The 23,385-nt window shown below is 46.0% G+C and overlaps 3 protein-coding genes across 3 annotated transcripts in view; 2 read left to right on the top strand and 1 right to left on the bottom strand.

Annotated features, from left to right (window-relative positions):
• Nucleotides 1-13,818, top strand: part of LOC128715955 (mediator of RNA polymerase II transcription subunit 13) — a 45,439-nt gene extending 31,621 nt beyond the window's left edge. Inside the window, exons 3-14 of the mRNA XM_053810878.1 lie at nucleotides 1,784-1,871; nucleotides 1,942-2,025; nucleotides 2,322-3,632; nucleotides 4,851-5,429; nucleotides 6,711-6,945; nucleotides 7,033-7,673; nucleotides 7,750-11,663; nucleotides 11,733-11,965; nucleotides 12,054-12,899; nucleotides 12,987-13,110; nucleotides 13,178-13,323; nucleotides 13,441-13,818. Coding sequence (XP_053666853.1) covers nucleotides 1,784-1,871; nucleotides 1,942-2,025; nucleotides 2,322-3,632; nucleotides 4,851-5,429; nucleotides 6,711-6,945; nucleotides 7,033-7,673; nucleotides 7,750-11,663; nucleotides 11,733-11,965; nucleotides 12,054-12,899; nucleotides 12,987-13,110; nucleotides 13,178-13,323; nucleotides 13,441-13,818 — 8,579 coding nt within the window. The remainder of the gene's footprint in view (nucleotides 1-1,783; nucleotides 1,872-1,941; nucleotides 2,026-2,321; nucleotides 3,633-4,850; nucleotides 5,430-6,710; nucleotides 6,946-7,032; nucleotides 7,674-7,749; nucleotides 11,664-11,732; nucleotides 11,966-12,053; nucleotides 12,900-12,986; nucleotides 13,111-13,177; nucleotides 13,324-13,440) is intronic.
• Nucleotides 13,819-19,354: 5,536 nt separating this feature from the next.
• LOC128715225 (uncharacterized) lies at nucleotides 19,355-20,423 on the top strand. Its single transcript, XM_053810107.1, has 2 exons — nucleotides 19,355-19,618; nucleotides 19,710-20,423. The coding sequence occupies exons 1-2, from the start codon at nucleotides 19,355-19,357 to the stop codon at nucleotides 20,421-20,423; spliced, it is 978 nt and encodes a 325-aa protein (XP_053666082.1).
• Nucleotides 20,424-21,306: 883 nt separating this feature from the next.
• On the bottom strand, nucleotides 21,307-23,115 carry LOC128714763 (uncharacterized). The gene is made up of 3 exons (XM_053809643.1): nucleotides 23,024-23,115; nucleotides 21,724-22,953; nucleotides 21,307-21,658 (listed from the first exon to the last, which is right to left on the bottom strand). The coding sequence occupies exons 1-3, from the start codon at nucleotides 23,113-23,115 to the stop codon at nucleotides 21,307-21,309; spliced, it is 1,674 nt and encodes a 557-aa protein (XP_053665618.1).
• Between the last annotated feature and the right edge of the window lie 270 nt (nucleotides 23,116-23,385).

Raw genomic sequence — 23,385 nt, 5'->3', positions numbered from 1 at the left:
GGATCAGGTTTGATCCAATTAAATTGACCGGGACAATTATATTAACCGACAGTTGTGTGGCCCTTGTACAACGGGTGGTTTTGGGAAGAGAGAATGTAACTCCTATAGTGTCTTTTCGTGCAGTCGTGTTCGGTGGTTTTTGTTTAACGTTAATATTTTTTGTATTCATTTTCCGTGGTTCCTGTAGTTATAGTTTATATTTTTTTTTCGAGGCAACCTGTTGTGTGTAGACCGTGAAGGTTACCGAAGAAAACGATGAATGCATATGGCATACACCGAGAGAGAGAGAGAAAGAGTATCAATTGCAGCAGCTGTTTGTTTGACTTTTTCTTTTGCACGGTGGCATCGAGCTTCACGCAGCAAAAGCAAAAGAGAGTTTGCTGCAACGTCTTAAGCGCAACACAACGAGTCTCACTGCGCTGGCTGGGAAAATGTCTCTACGTGATGGCTGTTTACGTTGCTATCGAGTTTGGGGTCCCTGCCATGGTGTCTGTGCCGTGGAGTAGTGTACCATTGAAGGGGGGTTTTCTGGATTGTCTCCACCATCTACCATTTTGAACGAGAAACGAAATAAAACAGTCACGAAACAGGTGGAACTTGCTCGAATTTTATGTCTCATTTTCCATAAATATACAACAAAAACACACACACACACACACAAAGATGAAATGTCATTCGGAAAACTTAAAACATGCCCCATAAAACGGAGGTAAACTGCTAAAAAACTAACAAACCATTCGACCATGCCGATAAAAAGGAATAGTTGTACAAAACTTCAGTCGACAAACTAAAGTTCTACAAACTAAAATTACCATGTTAGTTTTTTGCTTTTGTTTTTCACTACATCACGCCTATTTTTCCCTTCATAAAACTTTTCCTTCAAACCATACCGTTTTCCGGCACAAAACGGGGGAGGCGTTGCGTTGTATTGTGCCTCCACGCAGCACGTCAAATCGACATAAATCGTAGGCTTTTCTTAGTCTCGGCTCACAAAGGCACGCGAAAGCTTAACTCGCCGTGACATTGGACACTTTTAAAAAGGTTCTTTCCACCTTCGCCGTCGTCGTGTTGCTTTCCCTTGGTTGGGTGTCTGTGTGCAGGCACTTTTCTTGCACCGCGCGCTGTTGACAGCCTTGACCGATGGGGGGGTACGGGCTGGTACGGATTGGTTCGGGACACGCCAAGGTAAATGAAACGATAATTTAATAAAAATGTCTTTTGCCTGTGTTGTGCGCTTTGAAGAGTGTCCCCTCGGTTGTCCCCCCCCCCCCCCTTGTGTTTTCCACCTCTTTGTCTTGCATGCTCCAAAAAATGCCCCGAAAGGTCCTTGCAGGTAAATGGGTAAATACGATGAGAAAGTTTAAAGCTGTGCCCGACATGCACGCGGGCGGGAGAAACGCGATGTTGTTGCGCGCGGTTGATGTTCATTTAATTTGAATTCGTTTGTGGTGGCAGCATTTTTCTGCTGTTGACAGACGCTGTCAGGTGCAGGTAAGGGCCGTTCAAATGTGTTGGCGGAGAGATCGCGAAAAGCTCGTTTTGATTGGCCCCTGCAAACATCTTTTTTTGCCTAAAAAAGGTTTTTTTACTGCATTATGATAGGGATGGGTCCGATGTCGGGATCGGGATTTGAACTGAAACCGGGGCAAAGTTGTTTTTTTCATACTGTTACCATTTCAACTATTTTACCACTCTGTTCGTCTTGTGATAATTTGCGTATAGAACAAGTTTCGATTGTCGTACCATACTAATCTAATCCTTTTTTATCTATTTATCGTTACAGAAGCCGGCGACAAAGGCTCCTGGGAGAATGGACTCTCGTACGAGTGCCGTTCGTTATTATTTAAGGCGTTACACAATGTGATTGAAAGGTACGTACACCGTCTACCAGAAGGGTTTGTGTTACATAAGTCTTATTCGGCCTTTTCTCTCCGTTGACAGATGCTTATTATCGCGAGGATTCGTACGTATTGGCAGGTGGTTCGTGCATCCCAGTTCGAACAGCGAAGGAGTGTTTGGGAAAAGGTAAGCGAATGTTTTACATTTCACCATTACCCACGGAACCGTCTATCTCAATGTTAGCTTCTGGTGGCCCTTTGCCTGAAGAATATGTAGCAAGGGTTACCGAATGTGTTGAGATGTGCCGAAGATGTTTCCAAGAGCAAGTACACCACCGGTGGACCTCTGAGATCGATTGCTGAAGATTGTTTGTTGCCTTCGATCCTCGTTCCACCACCGACAGACAAAGTTCCTGTTCGATGTTTTTCGAGATAAATCGCTTAACGCTTACGATTAACTGTCGTCTTTTCACTCATTTCCAGCTCACATCACGCATCATTTTCGTTCACTTTCTTTGTGCACGGAGACAGTACGGTGTGCACCTCGATGGATATAAGGGAACATCCACCGGTGCGGTTGCTTACCATGCGACATCTCGAAGAGGCGCAACAGGCGCAACAGGCTGGCCCAAGTACCGGCTCAAACGGTGGACCGACCAGTCCTACACCGGCCGGAGTGAACGGAGGTAGCTCAAACACTCCCGCATCGCCCGGTGTTGGCGGTGCAGCGTCTGGAAGTGGTGGCAATGCCAATGGATCGACAACGACGGATGCTATCGAACCGCGGGAGGTGATACTGGCACCGTTCGGGCTGGCCGGTACGCTGACCGGCCAAAGCTACAAAGCGAGCGATCCGCACGTCCAGAAGATGCTCGACGACTGGAGTGCGTTCTATCCGATCTCGAACAAGCTCAGCGGCATGGAAGACGGCTCTGACAATGTGCCTCCGATGGTGGAGATCCTCGTCGGGAAGTTAAAGATGCGGTACCCCACAAAGTACGTGCTGGTCGCCGATATGGACGACTGGACGTCAGCGAACGATACGCGGAGCAATAGTAGAAGTAATAGTAATAATAGCACTAGCAGTAATAATACCAACAGCAATCAATCCGCAACACCAGTCACGGCGATACCCTCCATCGCAGCATCCGTTCTCAGCCGTGTCAATAACGCTAGCGAGCGGTCCAGTGGCGCCATCAACACAACCAGCAATCAACCGGCGACGGGAAACAGCAACAGCAGTAACAGTAATCCTTCTACGGCACGCAACAAAGACTCGCCGAACGAGAGCAGTTCGGTAGCGGCATCCCCCACCGGTACGCTACGCCAGCGAAATCACCATAAATCCATGATGACCCCACCGCTTACGGTGCCGGAATCGCCCTCAAACGATCTCGGTAATCCGCTCAGTATGTCGTCGGCACTGATCAACAAGTCGCCGGCCATCATCCTGCCGGAGCGTGTCTGGCAGGACTGCGTAATGCACGCGTCACCATCACCGTCGCCGATGTCTTCATCGTCTGCAAATGGCAGCACATCCGCAGCTAATAATGGAAGCCAAACGATCAGCACGACACCCGGCAGTGGTGTAACGATCAAAACGGAACCAAAGGATACCAGTAGTGGCAGCAGTAGTGGTAACACCTCCAATACAGCGACCGGCAGCAATAGTACCAGCAGTGGTGGCGGTGATGAAAACTCCTCCGGTGCTGCCAACGGAGTCGATGCGAACGGGAACTCTTCCGTGTGGGAGATTAGCGACCCAACGGTGAAAGTGACCTGCTGCTGTATCAAGTAAGTGATGGCCGAATGTTAAGCTACCTAGACATTGGGACGTGTTACGGGCAGAAAACGACCACCATCAGCACTTATCATCACGTTTCATATTCATATCGACATTTTGATCTGGAATTTCTTCGTCCTACAACGAGGATGCGTTATCCTTGTTTATTTTCTCCTCTTTGTTTTATTGTTTTGCTTACTTTTGGAAGTAGAATAGTGCGTCTTGTTTGTTGAATAGTTGTACCAGAAGTAGGTTGGAGTAGTTCAAGCATGTATGTTTGTTTGTGTACTTTTGCTAAAAAGAGAAACTTTTTAAGTTGCAGAAGAATCTTTGTTGAATGATTATATATAGTTTTATTTGACTGTAACAGCATGCGGATAGTACTTTACCGTAATATTGAATGTAGTTCTCTTGATGTTTTCAGTGTGTTTTTTTTTGTTTAATTTAAAATATTTGTTCCAATTCCGAAGAACATTGTTGCAGAATTGTATTAGCTTATCATATCGTATTTTCAAACTTATTTAGGAAACAAACCTCATTCAATAATTAGATTGGATTATCGATCTAATATGAATTTTGTAGGGCGTTATAAGATGTATTTTAAAATATTGTCAAAACAATACTATCCATCTTTCCCATTTTGTGACATAAGAAGCACAAAGCTTATAGTTTCTTGTGAAACATATGAATACTATTGAAAACCACTTTTGACGAAAAACAGTTTGTTTGGCGCAGTAGACTTTAATTACTGCTTCACTTTCACCTTTTAAAAAAAATCACCTAATAACTTCATTTTTCAGCACATTTTCTCCATTCTCCATCCATCTTAATGGTAGCATCCTTCCCGCCCAAAATATTGCTACTATGTGTGCGTTTCATTTATTCGCTTGTTCGATTTTTGTACTACCTGTGTCGTTTTCTTCTTTTTCGATTTTATTTTGTTTTATACTCACCGTTTTTTTGTATCTCTTATCCTATTCTTCTTTTTTATATTCCTTGCTCTTTCTCTCTTTCTCTCTCTCTCTCTCTCTTTTATTGCCCATCGTGTACCGTCTGCCTGTGCAACCCTTTCCGCGAATAATACTATTAATAATGATGTAAAAACAATTTACAAAAAAAAAAACCTTTATGCATCGTGTTGCTACGGCATTGCTCTGTGCGCGAATGTCTTCTCAACCCCATGCTCGTACCTACCGTATGTGTATTGTGTAACCGGGTGTGTGTTCCAGGTGTTGCAAGAGACCACCATCTTCCTCGTCGTCCACATCGACGTCCTCGTCGTCCACTTCGTCCACGGCAAGTGGACGTGTCTCGCAGCATCAGCAGCATCAGCAACACACGATCGGTGCAGCAGTAAGCTCATCATGCTCGTTAAGCACGGCAGGCAGTTTGGCAAATCTGTACTCCTCCAATCCATCTCCCAAATCGTCCTATTCGATCACTTACGCCGGAAGTGTTGGTGGTGGTAGTAACCGTGGTGAGAAGTCCATCCACGGACATCAGTATCACCACTACCATCACCATCATGGAGCAGGCGGCAGTCAATCGGCTAAGGATCATCATCACCATCACCATCATCATCACCGTCCGCAAAGGATTGCCTTCCATAAGCGAGCCCCGCAGGAGGCTCTGTTCCGTCCCGGTACCAAACCGATGAGCTTATCTGCTGCAGCCGACGCATTAGCTGCTGCTGTTGCTGCTGCTGCGTCTTCTTCGACGGCCGTCAACGCCGCTGCCACTTCGCCTGGAGCCGTTTCTTCCGGTGACAGCGCAGCCGATTCGCTCGAACTGGCCGACTCGTGCTTAAGGTTGGTTGTACCTTTTTAGCCATAAACCAAGGGTTGGGAGGTGGAAGTTATCAAGCACTCATCCCCTCCCGCCCCATCTCCACTTCCTGGTGATCTATCCTCGCTCTCACACTCCCGTTACCCCCAAAAACTCACCAAATGTCACAAATGTCCCATTTACCAACTCCTCGTATTGCTCTTGCTGTCCTCAATAAGGAAGAAAACTATTCCGTATGAAGCACACAACAAAGCTTAGCTTCATATCGCTTTTGTATCCCAAATACACACACAACAACACACCTTCCCTCAGCAAGATCACGTGTACCAAAGTTCCACCTTCATAATTAGAACTTTCTTCTTCGAAGGGAATGGTCACACTTATACTGTCATTCGCGTTTGCTTATGCTCACACACCCACTCCACTCCGGCCGTGTCTGTTTCCGGTTCATTACAGAGGGATATTCTTCATCTTACATTGGAAAATAGTTGGTAAAAGGAAAATTGATACAGAAATCATCAAGAATATATCAACTCTTATATTGTAGGTCTTAAGAATCGAATAACCCAATTATGTACAGTGCACCAACTCATGGCGGAATCACTCCATATCATCAATACTAGTGTTGAACTTAATGACTATGTTGAGAGATGCCTGTTGTACACATTCTTACTTAGGAGACAATCGTATCAAGAATTAATAATCTCAAGCGCATCTTCAGGGAGTCACGAATGTCTGATGATTGGTTGAATGAATGAAGCTCTCAATATTATGAATCGAGGGAGTTTCGTGAATATTTGAGGATTCTTTAACATTCTCTCTGTATCTTCCCTGTATCTTTAAGAACAAAAAAATCACAGGATCTCTGATTTTATTGAATCATGATTATCTGTATCTTTAAAATTATAAATCTTCGTAGTAGAAATTCGGAGTCATTCATTCAACCTAAAGATTATTTCAACACAAGTAAATATTTTAAGTTTCTTTCAACAAATGTTTTTTTTTAAGTGGAACATTTCTACTGATCGACGAATATCATTTATATTAACCCTCTTTATAAACTCCTGTAGTGCATTCATAACATTGGTACTAACATTGTGTAATAGTGGAAATGGATCAGATCGTTGCATGCGTGTTAAATTATTCATATAATCTTAATATATCTTCTCTTTTATTTCATATCATTTTCATTTGCCATATACCTCATGGAGTTGAATGAAACATTGATGAACATTATAGAAACAGTTTCATTTCGGGTTTGTGTAATGTATTTAACTTACTTTTGTTTTTCCCCCTCACTTCAGGTCAAACCAAAACTGTGCCGCCAATAGTAATAGTGGTTCCGGTGGTACGAATTCAACGGGCGCAGCCGCCGGCAGCACAACGCCTTACGGTGGGCCACCTTCCTACTGTCGCAACCCGATGTCAATCGGTGATTCGCATCCGCTTCCATCAGAAGGTTCGCCGGCCAGTGCGGCACCATCCCCGATGCAACCGTCGTCGGTATCTCAGCCAACATCGGTACCATCCGGTGATCAGGTTAGTAACAGTTTTATGCTCTTGCTCTACTGTAATATTGTCCCAACGCAACTTTAATTCCTCCGTTTTCACGTATCTTCACCGCAGCTCATCACAATGTCTCCACATCCACCTGCCTCGAACAATCCGCGCAGCGTACAACCGGGTACGCCCTGTTTGGATCATCTGGACAAGAACACACCGGCACCGACACCGACCGATCAACACGACAGTAAAAGCATCAATGCCTCACCGTATCACACACCGTCCCATCCGGGCGGTGGTGGTGGTTCGACCGGTTCGACCGGTAACTCCACCGAAGCGCAGCAGCAACAGCAACAATCGCAAAGCAACTCGAATATGGGAAATTCGTCTAGCAGTAGTAGCACCGGCAGCAACAGCTCCTCAAACAGTAGCTCTCTAAACGCGCTAAAGACATCACCCCGAAGCAATACGTTGTCGTCCGGCATCGGTAACCTTAAGGTGCGTTCCGAGTCATCGCTCGGCGCCGGAGGTTCGATCGGCAGTGGTGGTGGTGTACCGATGACGCCAAGCATCCATAGCGTGTACAGTTCCGCGCATCAGACGGCCATGGCGAACAATCTGGCGAGGAAACGGGAATCGATACTGCAAATGCTGCAATCATTGAAACGACCATCACTGTTTTGCAAAGATTATGAGACTTTGCAAAGCGAGGACATACCCAGCACGTCGCAGCTACTGTACGATTATACGTGCGTTGATGCATGGTAAGTAGTATTTGTGTTGTGGCTATTAGAAATGATCAATTAAACATATTTTTCTTTCGCATGTTTTGCTTCCCAGGATGAATCATCCCGTAAAGCGGATGCGGCTAGCAATGGAGGAAAATCGTCTTGTGAAAAAGATTCGGAATCTCGATCTGTACGCAAACGAGCATAGCCGTACGATGACGACGAGTTTTGGTGTTAGTGCTACGGCAATGCCGGGAAGTAACAGTGTTGGGAACGTTGTCGGTGCCAATGGAATGCTCATGAAGAGTGGTACATCGGGTGATTCGACCGATCCGCTCGTGGAAACGCTCGGTGGTCATAACGGTGGTAGCGGAGGAGGTGCCTGTGATAATGGCACTGGAAACAATGGCCAACCTCTTCTTGGACAGATCAAGATGGAACTCGGCTGTGACGGCAGCGGAGGAGGAGTTGTTGGTCGTGAGGGAGCGGCCGGTGTTGCCGGTAGTGGAATAGGAAGTGCCAACGGAACACCCGACCGGAACGGACCATCCTCCGGCAACGGAGACGGTGCCCTGCTCGGGGAGCATGAAATCAAGAAAGAGAAGGAAGAAAAGGGTCCCTTTTTAACGGACCAAGATCTGCAACCGTCGATCGATGATCTGAATCAGATCTTCGATGACGGTGGCCCATTTAACGACGATCCGGACCTGCACAATACTCCGCCCGGGTCGAATAAGAGCTGCAGCGGAAGTGGCGGTTTCTCGGAGGAAGGCAAGCGCTTCCCGAGCTCGAACCATCATTCGGTGAACAGCGGCATGTTGAGTCCGAAGGAACTGTCGCAGATGTTCCCGACACCGCCAAGTTTGGATCCGCACCCGAACTCCAGTCCCGGTGGTGGTGGATGCCTTTCGGATGGTGGAATTGCCATCGATACACTGGTCGATCTACAAATGTCGCTGTCGTCCGGGATCGGTAGTGGGCCGGGAACTGGACCGACCTTGCCAAACCTGGGTAGCCCTCAGGAGGAACCGATCGATGATTGGTCTTTCGTGTTTTTGCCTCCACCTTTATGTCCGTACGTGGGTTCGTCCAAGTACGCACCACTACCGAGTTTGCCGAGCCAGCTAATAATACCACAAATCCCAACCAGCACCTGCACCAAACTGGTATACAAATCGACCCGGCAGAAGCAAAAAGAACAAGCGGCTGCCGAACGGGAAAAGCAAAAGTTACGCGAACAGGCAGAACGGGAACGAGAGCAGCAGCAGCAACAGGACCAACAGCAGAACAGCACTCAGTCGGATAGTAACAATACCCAGAGCAGCGGGCCAAATGGTACGTCCGCGGGGGGTATTGGTGGTCCTGCTAGTGGCATTGGGTTAGGATTACTTCCAATTATCAAGCAAGAACTGGGTAACTTAACCATCCCGCAACCTTTGAGCACACCAAACTCCCTCCTCGGGGGATTAAACAACCTGAACGGATCGATCAGCCATCCGTATTCGAACCCACCGTCACAGGGCGCCCAATCTCAGCCCCATTCGCGACCACCGTCGGTAAACTCGCTGCCCGGGGGTATCATCGGTAGCGGTGCGGGAATGCTTAGTCCATCGCCTGCTGGTGCTGGTACATCCGGTGGTCTGTTCCATCCGGGAATGGGTGGAATTCCGGTTCCACTGCGTCAAGGTATGTCACCCATATCACCCGCCACACCTGGCGGATCGATGCGAGTACCGACGCCACAAGGTGGTTCGTGTCCACTACCATACCCATCGCCATTAGGTGGAGCTGCCGCAGGCAGTCCGAACCCGATGGGATCCCTTAACTTCCGTCGCACGACACCGCTGCTTCCGCCGCCACCGTACGATGTGGCTATCGCCAGCCCGGCTAATTCCGTCGCAACGCCTTCCTCCTACCACAGCAAACAATTCCCGCTCGATGGGGTGGACAACAGCGGGGGACCGGGCTCGAACCGTGGTCCAATGACACCGTCCTCGACTGGAGGCGGACCGTTAGGTACAACCGTGAACCAACCGCTTTCGTCAACCGGTGGTGGTGTTGGATGTGCGAGCGGTGTCAGCACGAACGGTGCACCGGGTGGTCGCAGTACGAACATCGAAACGAACGCACTGCTAGTGAACATTCTTTTATACGATACCGCACTGAACATCTTCCGCGATCACAACTTCAAAAGCTGTACGCTTTGTGTGTGTAATGCCGGTGCAAAGTGCGTCGGTAACATACGCGGCGCGGACAGTGGTTTGTACCTCGCACTGCCCGGTACGAACTGGATGGACTCCGTCACAGCTCCACCGGAAACGACGGGCGGTAGCGGAGGCAGTGGAAATGTTGGAGTAACTGGCGGCAGGAGCAAAGCGAGTGCCCTAGCACATCTCGGACTCAGTGGCGGTAGCAGTAGTAGTGCCTTCGGTGGAATGTTAGGATCTCCGGCGATTAGTTCAAACAGCGACAAAACGATCACGATCAATACCGACAGCCTTCAGAATGGATATCTGGATGAGGATCCGATCGATTGTCAGTGTGGTTTCAGTGCGGTGGTCAATCGCCGAATGGCTCACCGGGCAGGATTATTCTTCGAGGATGAAATGGAAATCACGGGCATGGCCGAAGATCCGGCGGTACACAAGAAGAGTTCATTGTTTGAATTCCTCAACGGCACCGCTAAAGCGATCAAGATGGAAGAATCGGGAAGCAGTGGATCGATTGGAACGCTGGCGACAGCCGGTGGAGCTTCTTCAACAAGTGGTAGCGCAAGTGATAGTTTACCGCTAACGCTCAAAGTGATGGATCTGCTCAGGGAGCAGTGTTCCGTGGTGCAAAGTTCTAGCAATTCCATTCATCGTGCAGTTAATCGGTACCGTGGTGCACTGTTCGGCCGTGGATCGGAAAGCGGGGCCGTACACCTGCTAGAGTACGTTGATGCGAACGATGTGATCAGTTTAGCGTTGGAACAGGGACGACTGCAGGCAATCAACGAGAGTAAGATGGATGTAGATCAGCAGCAACCAGCATCCGGCTCGTCATCGTCTTCATCGTCCAACACAGCGTGTGGTGCACTCGTAAAGGGTGGCACACTTAGAGGGATTATGAACGTCCACAAATGGCCATTCCTGCGTGCGGGTGGTCCGAAGAGTAATCAGGACATTGTGCGGATAATGAAATCGATGCAACCGCTCCTGCAGGATGCTTTCCACAAACGTTGCACGACGCGACTGTGGGATGCACCGTACACGATACAGGGTCCACTTACGTGGAGACAGTTCCACCGGCTAGCTGGGCGCGGAACGGGCCAGTGTGAACCGCAACCGATTCCATCGCTGATCGTGGGCTACGAGAAGGATTGGCTATCGTTGGCTCCGTACGCACTGCACTACTGGGACAAGCTGCTGCTGGAACCTTACTCATATCCGCGCGATGTTGCGTACGTTGCGATTGTCCCGGACAATGATTACGTGGTGGCGAAGGTGCGTACGTACTTCAAGGAGCTCAGCACTACGTACGAAATGTGCAAGCTGGGTCGGCATACACCGATCAAAGGCTGGGACGGTATATTGCGTGTGGGCAGTCAGCGTGTGCTAAAGGAAACGCAAAACTCCAACCTGGACGAATGGTTCACCAACATGGGCGTCGATCAGCAACGCAAGAATGGCAACAGTTCCTCGTCGTCGTCAGGGTTAAATGAGCTGCTACGGCTGTACGCTCAGACGTGTCAGCAGCAGCTGGCACCGTATCTGTCGAAGGTACCATCCGACAAGAGTTTGCTCGATCCACCGGAGAGTCATCACCATACGTCGTCTTCATCCTCGGCTTCGGCCTCAGTATCGGGTGGTTCGTCAGGATCGTCATCGTTGGGCAGTGGATCGATGAATCAACCGGGAGGAAATGCTATGGGACAGAATCGAAACGATGGTCCCGGCCAAAGTCCAATGCCACCGCCACCACCGAGCACACCGGATTCATCACAACCCGGTGATAAGGCTCCGAATACTCCTAAATTTGATCATGGTATGTGTGAGTGGTATTGTGTATGTGATTATTTACTTTAACACAGTGTTTGTTAATTTTTTCTGACAGACTCTGAAAATCGTGATCAGCTGAATACCTCTTCCGCCAGTCCTGCCGACGGCATGCGAATTGACGACGATGGAAAAGATCCGCCACATATCGTGCTGTACATCGTAGAACCATTTACTTGTGGAAGCGATTCACCCGACGTGGAACGGTTGGCGTGCCTTTCGTTGCTGCGCTGCTATTCGAATATTCTTAACGCAGTTCCGGATTCGATACGTAGCAATATTAGTGTTCAAGTAAGTTTAAGTACCTTTAATTAGCGTATTAACTTTACTCGTTATTAAATGACACTAATATGGTTTCTTTCCATACCCACACTTCCAGATTATCTCTCTAGAAAGCATTCTCGAGCTCGGTCGTAATCGAAATAGATTACGTTTAAGTGACCACATGCGTTGTCTGGCGCTGAGTGTGTTCTCTCAGAGCCGTAAGTATCTCGCACACATGAACACGGTTAAGAGCTTGACGGGATTCGGAACGGCCGCTAATGCAGAACAGTTTATCAAGCGCAAGGACGACAAGAATCGCGTACCGTACCGACTGTACACACCACCGTATGTACTGGCAAGGTCATGCGAGAAGAGCGAAAACACAGAGTCGTTCGGTAAGACGAGCATGAAGCAACAATGCTCCATCATGTACTGTAGCTACTGTTTGAGCGAGGATCAGAGCTGGTTGCTAGCGGTTGCGACCGATGATCGAGGCGAGTTTTTGGAAACGGTCACGATCAACATTGACATTCCGAACCGTGGTCGTCGGAAGCGTGCCTCGGCACGCCGGTACGGGTTGCAGAAGTTGATGGACTTCATCCTTGGGCTAATCTCACAGACGGTACAACCGTGGCGTTTGGTTGTGGGCCGTATCGGGCGCATCGGACACGGTGAGCTGAAGGGTTGGAGTTGGCTACTGAGCAAACCGAACCTGCAGCGGGCGTCCAAACATCTGAAGGACATTTGCGAGCAGTGTTCGCTGATGCATCCGATCGCCGTACCGAGCATACTGAGCGCCTGTCTGGTGACGCTCGAGCCGGATTCCGATTTGCGCGTCATGTCCGATCAGTTTACGCCGGATGAACGGTTCAGCCAGCGGTCAATGCAATCGCCCCTATCGACGCCGCAGGATGCGACCTGCACACACATACTGGTGTTTCCGACCAGCGCCAAAGCACAGGTGAGTTGGTCGTAAGATGTGAATAAGCGTGGGAGTTGGATTAAAATTGATTATTGATATTAATTGGACAATTATTCTTTTTAACAGTCTGCCCAGGCGTCGTTCAGCGTGATTGGAGAGTTGGATTTGGGCGAGGATCTCAACATGGTCATCATGGATGGGGACGACGACGATGATGGTATCAACATGATGGACGTTTTCAAGTGCTGGGGTATGTAAACGTTACAAAAAAGAACATCAGTACAAGGAATCTATATCCGTGTTTTGTCCATTTGTAGATGATTTACCGATGCAGCAGATCAACATGCCACATTCACGACCAGGTAGCCCTTCACAGTTTGAAGGCAACCAACAGAGCCCAGGCGAAAGTGGTTCTAAAGGTGCTGGGTCTCGTGATGGCTACGGGTCACAGGATTCGGAAGAGGTAAGACCCAGTGTCATTAGATGAATCATATCATAAGAAACATTCTTATCGGGAGTGATTTTAATAATTAATTGACGAAATTACAATTTTGTTCATTTTTTCGTTCAACAACAACAGGTCGGTCTGGTGTTACAACAACCGCTAGCCATCGGATATCTTGTGTCGACGGCTCCCACCGGTCGCATGCCGGAATGGTTCTGGTCGTCCTGCCCGCACATGGAGAACGTATGTCCGGTGTTTCTGCGTACGGCGCTGCATCTGCACAGTCCCACCATACTGCAAAACACCGACGATCCGTTGCAGCAGAATCAATCGTCCACCGAACATCCGCTGGACTCGAACATTACGGCCGATGTGTTGCGGTATGTGCTCGAGGGCTACAATCTGCTATCATGGCTGGCAATGGACTCGAACACGCACGATCGTCTGTCCTGTTTGCCGATACATGTACAGGTGCTAATGCAACTGTACCACATGACGGCTGCCCTGGCGTAAAAGCATTCCCAGTATGGTTCCATCATGGTTGTACGCTGTACTCCGTTACTCATCCGTCACATCAAATTGGTTAGTTCAGCTCAACAAGCATCCCGGGCGATTGCATTATTGGTGCTCTAACCAGTTCCAACTCACCAACCGCTTTCGATCACACCGCGTACCCTCTGACTCTTGACCCCGACGGTCTCTATCTGTCTGTGATATTAGATAAAAGAAACGCAAACAAGCGAGATTTCGAAAGGAACGCTGCTGCAAGATATACTCTCAACAGCTCACGGTGTGTACTGTGCGAAAATAGGCAAACAATTTGGCTGCATGCAAAAAATGGCTCGAGAAATGTGACACTGTTTCTAGAAGAATACCATGGGTGTTTTGGTTAATTTTTCTGGTGGACATGAATATTTTGGACATTTGCGTTGTTAAGGTTTTAATGTGCAATAGGTTTGGTGCACACATGCTTGAAACATAACACAGCTTTTGAATTTGTTTAACTGAACTGGGTGCATCGATGAATGTGCATAAAGTCAGCAAGCAATAGCTACTTTCGATAGACAATGACTCAACCGTCACATGACGCTCTATACTACTGTGTTTTTTTTAAATAGTATTTATTACATATTTTGCTACATTTTTTTAGTTCAATTTTTTTTACTACCAGTACAGACGATTTTTTCGTGCCAATAGTCATAACAAATAACAGTGGTGATATGCGTATGCATCTTCACTGTTTGATTGTCAACACAGTATTTATTTGTCCCATTTCTCATGGTAACAAATCGGTTTCAAACAAAAGTGCGACCATACGAATGCGGTAGCCCGTGCAGCAAACCATTGTGCAAACAATCCGGACATGTGCAACATTAAAACGAGATGTAATAAACAGATTGAAATTATAGTAAACAATGTCGGACGTCATCTTCGCTACGAAGCTTGTGAAGATAAACTGCTTTTCCGTGTTTCTTCCTGCGGACTGCTGTAGAACACTGTCGAACGAACAACAAGAGCCCAACCCTTTATACCACGCTACATTAAGTTTATGTAGCCTACACAAAGGGCAAGTGGTAAATGTCAATTGCAGCTGACACACGCACACTTAATCGGGATGAGGAATATAGCGAACTCCGGGATAGTCAATATGAATAGAACTTTATAAATGGGCTACAATTTGAAGAGGAACCTATAAACTGCATGCTCTCCGAGAAGCATCTTGATCCTGGAACTTATCGTGATCGAGAAAGGACTGTTTCAACCTGTGTTGAAAAAAGACGGTGTGTGCGTGTGTGTGTGTCATTTCCGAAGTATAAAGCAAAAGATGTATGATAATTTAAATAATGTAAATGAAACTCTACAAAAAGAAGGTGAAACGGAATGACTTTCAATAGCAATGAATTGTGTAGAGAGTAGAAGAAGGATTAGTTTGTAGGCGATAGCTAATGATAATTGTAGCAGAAAACAAAACCAACCAAGCAGATAGGCAAACAGCGAGCCAAAACTAACGATTAGCGACAATTGAAATCACATTGAAAGGAAAAATTGGCAATCCACGTTCTTTGCAACACCATAAAAACCACAAACACAACTACTTACTAGCCGAAGCGATTGTAAACGCTGGTTTTGTCGGACAAGTTAATTCCTTATTCTTTATCGGCACAGCAACTTGAAAAGGTCTCGGCCCTGCCATTTCTGGCTTTCATTGATTTTATTTGCCCGTTGCTGTATAGACGGGTGATTGGTCCGGATGTCGTGTGAAGACCGGCGTAGCTACCAAGACACTGCGCTTGGCAACTGGGGCGACTGGGCGTGTAGGACAAATGGACAAAGAGCTAGTACCCTAAGACGGGCAACAAATCCCAAACGATGCCGAAGGGATCAGGATGGAAGATGTAGCCCTATTTTAAGCACCCAAATCTCGCATACTCAAAGTAACGTTTCATCGCCGAATGAGGAATACCGGTAACCATCATCATCATGAGCATATTATCATTAGTTGTAACTCGAACAGGAATCGGAGGGATGGATGATACATATGTATGTGCCGCTGTGTAGAAAAGGAGAAACCATGAACAAAATACCCTTTTTCTATGGAAGTTTATGTACGAGAAAGCAAGCGGCGTAGCTGAGTTTAGCTAGGGGTGGACTAGCTTCGCCTAGTTTAGATATCTTGATCTATTCACTCATTCACCCACACTCGATCACATACGCAGTGATTTAAAAGGCATTGTAAGGATCAGTAATTTTTAAGAGGATATTTAAACGCATCGTCACACGATCCACACGCTGTTTGCCGTGTCGTGTGCATCTGTTTGCTGGTTGGACAGGGTTTGGCAGGTTTTGCTGCCATCAGGGGACCCCACCACCCACGGGCTCACCGGGGAATAGAGATCAGTGGTGTGAAATTATTTATTTGATACTTATATTTATATACCCTTCTATCTATCACGACCAGCACCACCTAGTGTAAATGTATTATAACGACAGGAACGAGCCAACCAACCCCACTTGCCTGTGTTCCCATTTTGTGGTGGGAACGTAAACACGGGGGTAAACGATAGGTAAGGGTAGTGGAGTGAAGGATGGCAGAAGGAACCAGACAAGACAGCGAAAGGAATGTTAGGGAGGCCCCCATAAAGGCCTTATAGTTTATTAAACGAAACAAATCACACAGTGTGTTAGCAACACTATTTATAGTAATGAATGATCATTCAAACATCCCCTTCCCATAAGCATCATTGTGTGCAGATTAAGGATGATCCCTTTCGGGAGGGAAAGAGTATGCATGAGTGTTGTGTAAGAGGTGTGTAAATATAGCCACGTAATGTAATTCGCCTGTAAAAGCGATATCATGATAGTGCGTAAGTAGTTTAACGAATGCTGTAGCAAAGAGTATTGATTGAATGCAAAACATTATTAAGTAGTGAAAACGTTTTTAAGTAGAGAATTACAACAATTTAATTATTGTCTTTTCATACATACATCCACACATGATGATGATAAGAGAAATGCAACAACAAACAAAAACACTCACACACAATCAAATGGTCTGTACAAAATGTTACTAATATAACTGGTCTTCAGGAACAGGAAGGCGCTTTTTCACGCACTTCTCGAAGATAGAAGAACGGTGCAACGGAAAGGTGTGGTGTTTGTGCGTATATGAATGAAGTGTGTATTAAAGAATGTGTAATAGAGCTGTATAAAACAAAGGAAAACAGTACCACAAAAACCGTTAGGGAAATATTGTGAATCGTACTCATGGATGGGAGAACCCAGTAGTAGCAGGTTTGTAAAAAATAGCAACACAACAAAATGGAGCAATGAAACAATGTAAGGAAAACCCCCCCTAAATGTAAACTAAACTAAACAACAACAAAACAGCAAGGAGCAATGAGAGAGCGAGTGCAAGAAACGATCATTTTGTTAGGCCAAATTTGTACTTTAACTGTGTCGGAAGCAGTAGACAAAACAAAGGGTGCAACCGGAAACAGGTGCAACCCAAAACCCATACAAAACATGAACAAAACAACAGTAGAGAGAGCAGCATTGTCAAAAAAAAACAATCGTAATACAAATCTCAGTTAGATTTTTGTCGGAAAAGTAAGACAAACTCGTAGCGATACCAATGTTGTTTGTGTGTTTTTTTTCTCTCTCTTCTTTTGTTGCTACCCTTCTGGTGGTAATGAAGAAAAAACAGCCTTTCCGGGTGGAAACTAGTGGTAACGCTATAGTAAGAGGGAAGATCTTGCTGCAGACAGATGCAAGTTTGTAAGGAAATGTAATGAAACAAAAAGAGAAACAAAAAAAAAAGGAAACAAACAAACAAACAAATCAAACCACAAATGCCCAATTAACATTACACAACAAACAACACCACCAACAAACGAGAAGAGGAACATTGCTATTATTATTGATTGAGGCGAATGTTTTAAGGCTGGCGTTGTAATCGGGGGACGCAAATGATGGGTGTGCGTGACGCACATTGGCGTTGAAAGATGGAGAAGATGTTGCCTATTCGCACAGAATGGCAAGTGAACCACAATTGGTATAAATTAATTATCTATATATATATATATATATATATATATATCATATATATATATGAATTATATTATATTGGTATCTTAACTAATAATACCTGTATATGTTAAGGTTTCGTTTACAAAAAAGAATACACAGAAAATAAATGGATTATGATTGAAGTATTTGTTTGAATTGAAGTATGATAGAAGTAGAATTAAATTTCTCTTGCGTTTCGGGTTTTGAGTTAGCGTTAATCACGTGTTTAAGTGCATATTGACATCTTGTGGTCTTATGGGGCAACTGGGGCTCCACTGGGGGCAACTAACCTCCGGCGGTTTATCGAAAGAGAGACAGATATCTTGAACAAAGCGTCTGACATTCTTTTCACAGCCACTAAGGAAATTTGCTGTTGGGTGGTTGTCATCACACGTGTAACGTAACGATAAATTAGCAATAAAATATTATTCATTTGCTTCTGTTTCGACGTATCCCTTGGTGACTATTGTGTTCGTTACCTATAAATCTATCACCACAATCAGTCCACAATGTTTAGCAAAGATGGAGTGCTGTGCAAGAACTCTTCATTAAAATTGAAGAATCACAAGAAAGAGCTTCAAATATCAAACCGTAATGCTGATGGCTTGCTTCTCGACGTCTATTATGTATTATGCATGAACGTCTGTCACTCTATATATCACAGACTAATGAAGTATAAGCTAAGCCTGGAAAGTATAATGCAAATGTAAATTACAGTCGTTCTTCAACAACTCGATTTCTTATCGGATCAAAAGCCAGAACTTTCGTCGACATGAACGTTGACATACGTAGAGGGGATTCTCGTCACGTTTGGATTTATGGGACTTTATGCAACAACTATAGGAAAGTTAATGTTAACTATCCACAAATAAACGATTTCCTAAATCTAAACAGGTACATGAAAGTAATATTACTTTTAGCTAGCAGGATTAAAATGGGTAACGTTTATAGAAAATATTTTAGTTGGTGCATATCTGAATTTTATTTTATAAAATCTATCATATTTTTGAAAAAAGGTAAAATTAGATCCAAAAACGACGCATAAAACCTTCTTATTTATTTGCAAAGTTTGCCAAATACACTTCGACCAGCAATATCGTTTTCCGCTTCTCACGAAGAACACAAGCCTTCGTGATTTACGAAAAAAAACTCACAAAATTTCTCGTGAAGGGAAGGTTTTTAAAATTGGTTTGGTTCCAAATTGGTTCAAAATTTGTACGGTAAAATTTTGGTAAAGCGGCAAATTTCAAAAAAATCATCCCCTTTCAGCGCCCTCTAGCGTGAACGCGGCTTTTATTTGTTGTTGCTGTTGTTCTTCTGCTTTTCTGCTCGCAGCTGCTGTCAAACGCAACTTGTGCTGTGCTGTTGTTGTTGTGCTGGAAATTTGCATCCTTGCTAGAAAAGCATTTGTTGTTTTGCTGCTGCTGTTGCTGTTGCTGATTTGCCGTATTTGTTGCACCGCGTATCGAAACGATCCGATATCATGGAGGAAGTGGCAAACACTTCCGCAGCAACGATTATGCTGATGGGTGCGCCAACGCAGCACGACTTCAAATGGACGCACGAGCGGTGCATGCTGCTGCTGCACGAGTACGATCTGCTGAAGGACAAGTTTAAGGATCGCAAGCACAAGAAGAAGGACCTGTGGGCGGAGATCAGCATGAAGTTTAAGAAGATCTACGCGTATGATCTCGAGTGGGACGTTGCGTACAAAAAGTTTCGGAATCTCAAACAAACGTTCGAACAGGCGAGTGAAATCCGAAACGGGAAAAGTGTTTTGTGACGAATACGAGAAGAAAGGCAATGAAAATGATGGATTGTTTTTTTTTTATTTGTAGGTGCGAGCGAAACTACAACAGCAAGCCATTACCGGACAGTACAGCAATCGTCCGAAATGGCCGTATTTTGAAAAATTTCAACAAATCCTCGACGATCCCGTCGTGGCATCGTACAGCTATGCCGATCATCATCAGCAGCAGCAGCAACAGAACCACCTGCTTCATCACACCGACGAGCAAGAAGATGATCATCATCCTCATCATCATCATCATCATCATCATCATCACAAGCACATGCATCCGCATCTGGATCCACCCACCGTCGGACAGGTGTTGGCCGGGGAAGATTTTACGGACGCGCTCGTGACCGTTTTCCCGATGGGCGAAGAGCTCGAAATACCTGCCCAATCTGCCGAGGACAGTGAGGACGAAGCGAAAGTGGACCAGAAGGAAATGGTCGTCCAAGCGGTAGTTGACCAGGAGGCAGATGCGGAAAAGGAGGAAGAACAGGACCACGTAGAAGAGGATGTAGAGAAGGAGGACGAGGAAGCAATTTTAGCACAGCATGGTGATGATGAGCTGGAAGAAACGCCACACAGGAAGCGTTTCCGGCGGCTCAGCGTCTACGAACAGGAGCGGTTAATGATCGAGCGTGAAAAGTTGGTCACGCTGCGCGAGATTCAGCGTGGCATCGAGTGCAAAAACGATATACTGCGTGGCATATTGCACGTGCTGCAGTCCAGAGTATGGCAGGCGCACCCGGCGATGGATTGACTGGGAGCCGGAGACCAGCTTCAATGTGCAAAGTACAAAAAATGCGTACATTTGAATGGATGTGTGTGTTTGTGTTGTAAGTAGTTTTATTGTAAATTAATATTCAATTATCTACACCGTATAATGGCGCCATTTGGTTCTTAGTTTCTCATGCAAGAAAACGACCCGACGTGACGGCTTCCAACAAAAAGCTTTACTATTTTACGTTGCTTATTTTTCCTTCATTTGCGATCGAAACACGGGGCGCATCGTACGGCAGTAGTGGATGGACACTTTCACAGTACTCCACTATCTCAGCTAAATCGATGCTCAAATACTTGAAGACAAACGCCAGATCGTCCATGTTCGGTGTGGTGCGATTGTTTAATTCTGCGAAATGTTTCAGCATTTCCGCCAACTTATGCATGTATCGTCCCACCGAGTGGGACAGAAACTGTATCGAGGATTTGTGCGCTGTTGTCCAGCCGATTGTGATGCAGATCTGTGCGACGGACGCATCAAGTAGATGTAAGGCGTATTCGTTCGACATTATTCGGCTATCCGGAACTGCAACACAGAAGATGATGGGTGCATAAAAGTGCGCCATGTTGTATCAGAATCAGTGCAAAGAATGGACTGTATTTGATGAATAATCTTACCACTTGTTTACCACGCGTCTCTGGGGGAACACAGTCCTTTTTGCTCACAACGAAACGAACGAGTTTTGCAGCACAAGAACTTTATTGTTCAAACATTTCAACGAATTTGCGTGACAGCCATGATTTCGAAACGTCACTTTTCGTTTTGACATTGATTTGAATTGATCTGGTAAACAAAATGTATGGAATTCTGTGTGTGTGGGTATTTCTAATTTCCGACGCACACAAATTTGATCTCGTTCAACTTATGTTCGGCACGTTCCTAGCGGGTAGTGGCTCCAGTCCAGTGTTTGATCCGGTTCCTTCCATGGTCCGTACCGTTTGGCTCGCTTTGCAGGAATTGTTTCTTCCGTGCTTTTGGACTTGTTGCGTATTTTAGCGATCGCTTCTTTGAGATCTTGTGCTGTGTAAATTTTGGACGAATCCGTGTTACTTCCGTTGCGATCACTTGTTACTTTGCTGTTCTGTTTCGGCGGGTTCTTCGCACCGGAAGCATCGATGAGGACGTTACTACTATCACTGTAGTAAATCTGTGTTAACCGTTGGATCTTGAGCTGTTGTTCGTCTGACAGCGGTGGTTCTTGCAGGGTAAGTAATCTAAAAGAAATATCACATGACTTAGCTTTAATACCATTAGAAACAACATCCTATTTATCACTTACACCGGCACGATATCCTTCGTGTACTCATTCATTGCCATTAATCTCGCCAGCACGTACGTGCGGGAAAGTTTCAAATGCCACGGACAATCCACGTACAGGCCCAACATCAGATGCTGTTTGGCGGCCGACTTTAGACGCTGTGCGTACCACTCTTTCGCCAGAAGAACGCGAGGTACCTGACCCATCCGGGACACCTTTTCCGGTGGCAATGTGCTGCAGTATCTTTTGTACTCCTTCAGAAGCTGATACCCGACCGCTATTCTGTGTGCCCAATACATTGCCCATGGCCGTTGATGGGCATTCATGACATTGGCACGTTCGCACATTACGATCAGCTGCTCGAACAGCGTCTGCAGGCAACCCATGGCAGCCAGTGCTCGGAACAGTTCGCTGTGCATCGTCCCCAAGGGTGCATTCTCATCATTGCCATACTCCACGGCATCTTGGAACATTCGCTTGCAGTTATCGAACAACGCTCTGCAGACCGCATTTACTGCGGCTTGTGTTTTTGGAAGTGGCAATTCCCGCAGTTGCTGTATCGTTTGTTTCGCAATTATGCGCAGCCGATAGGATCGGTGCTTTTCCGCAAATGTTTCCAACAGCTTCACTTCCTCCGGTGTTAAGCCAACATTTTCGATTGCCATATCCAGCGTGTAAGCATTCCTTACACGAGCAGCCGACACTGCATCGTACGTACGCAGAATGAGACTCATATCGGGAAGTTCGTCTTCCGCCATGTAGCAATATTTCAACGTCCATGGATCGACCGATTCCATACTGGCGAGTTCCCGCTGCCAGTAGGCTTTGTTCAACCAATCCATACAATACTCTGCCGACCGGCGGAACACATCGATCGAGATCGATATGGACCGGTGGGCGCACAGGTGCCTCAGCTCGACCAGATACGTCTCGATGCCAATGTCCCGTACCGAGTCGGCGATACTTTTCTTCCGCGTGCCACTACTTTCCGTCAGGAAGTTAATAAAGCGCGTAAAAGCGCCGGAATAGATGTTTCTGCTTTCCTTCGCATTGCCGTCTTTTTCATTGCGCTGCATGCGCAAATCGAACACCTGTGCCTCCAGCACCACAAGCGTACACCGCACACAGACGGGAAAATCTTTCACCTGACGTATCTTCCACATGTATAACCACTGGAGGGCTTCCTCTTTCGATGCGATATCGTCCGCACCTGAGTTGAATATCTTATCATACACCGACTGGAGCTCGTCCCTGTGAAACAGATGAACGGTGTGAGAGGTTGAGAGTAATTTGTTAAACGAAAATACAACCGCTTGCTTACTTGTTGCGCCATGCTGAGATGTACGTTTGATTAGGATGTTTCTTATCGATGTTACATATAGGTGTAACGACCGGTGTAGTATTATTTTCCATTGCAAAGTGATCGAAACTAGTGAAGTTTTACCAACTGTTGAGAGAGTTTGGACTGTGTTGACAATACCGCCGACATGTGAGAAAGCGATGTAAACAAAAACGGGAACTGTCAGATTCGAGCACGAAGCGCCATCTAGTGGATGGTAGCAGCTTGCTGTAGGCTTGTTCGTGGTTGAACTATGGTAAAATTTCAACACGCCCGTTGTAGCATTGTTATTGAGGAAAATGATTGATAATGAGTATTAAGATAAACATCCAGAATGTATTTAT

This window comes from Anopheles marshallii, chromosome 3 (assembly GCF_943734725.1).
Source record: "Anopheles marshallii chromosome 3, idAnoMarsDA_429_01, whole genome shotgun sequence".
Lineage (NCBI taxonomy): Eukaryota > Metazoa > Arthropoda > Insecta > Diptera > Culicidae > Anopheles > Anopheles marshallii.
This window is presented reverse-complemented; position numbering and strand designations above follow the sequence as displayed.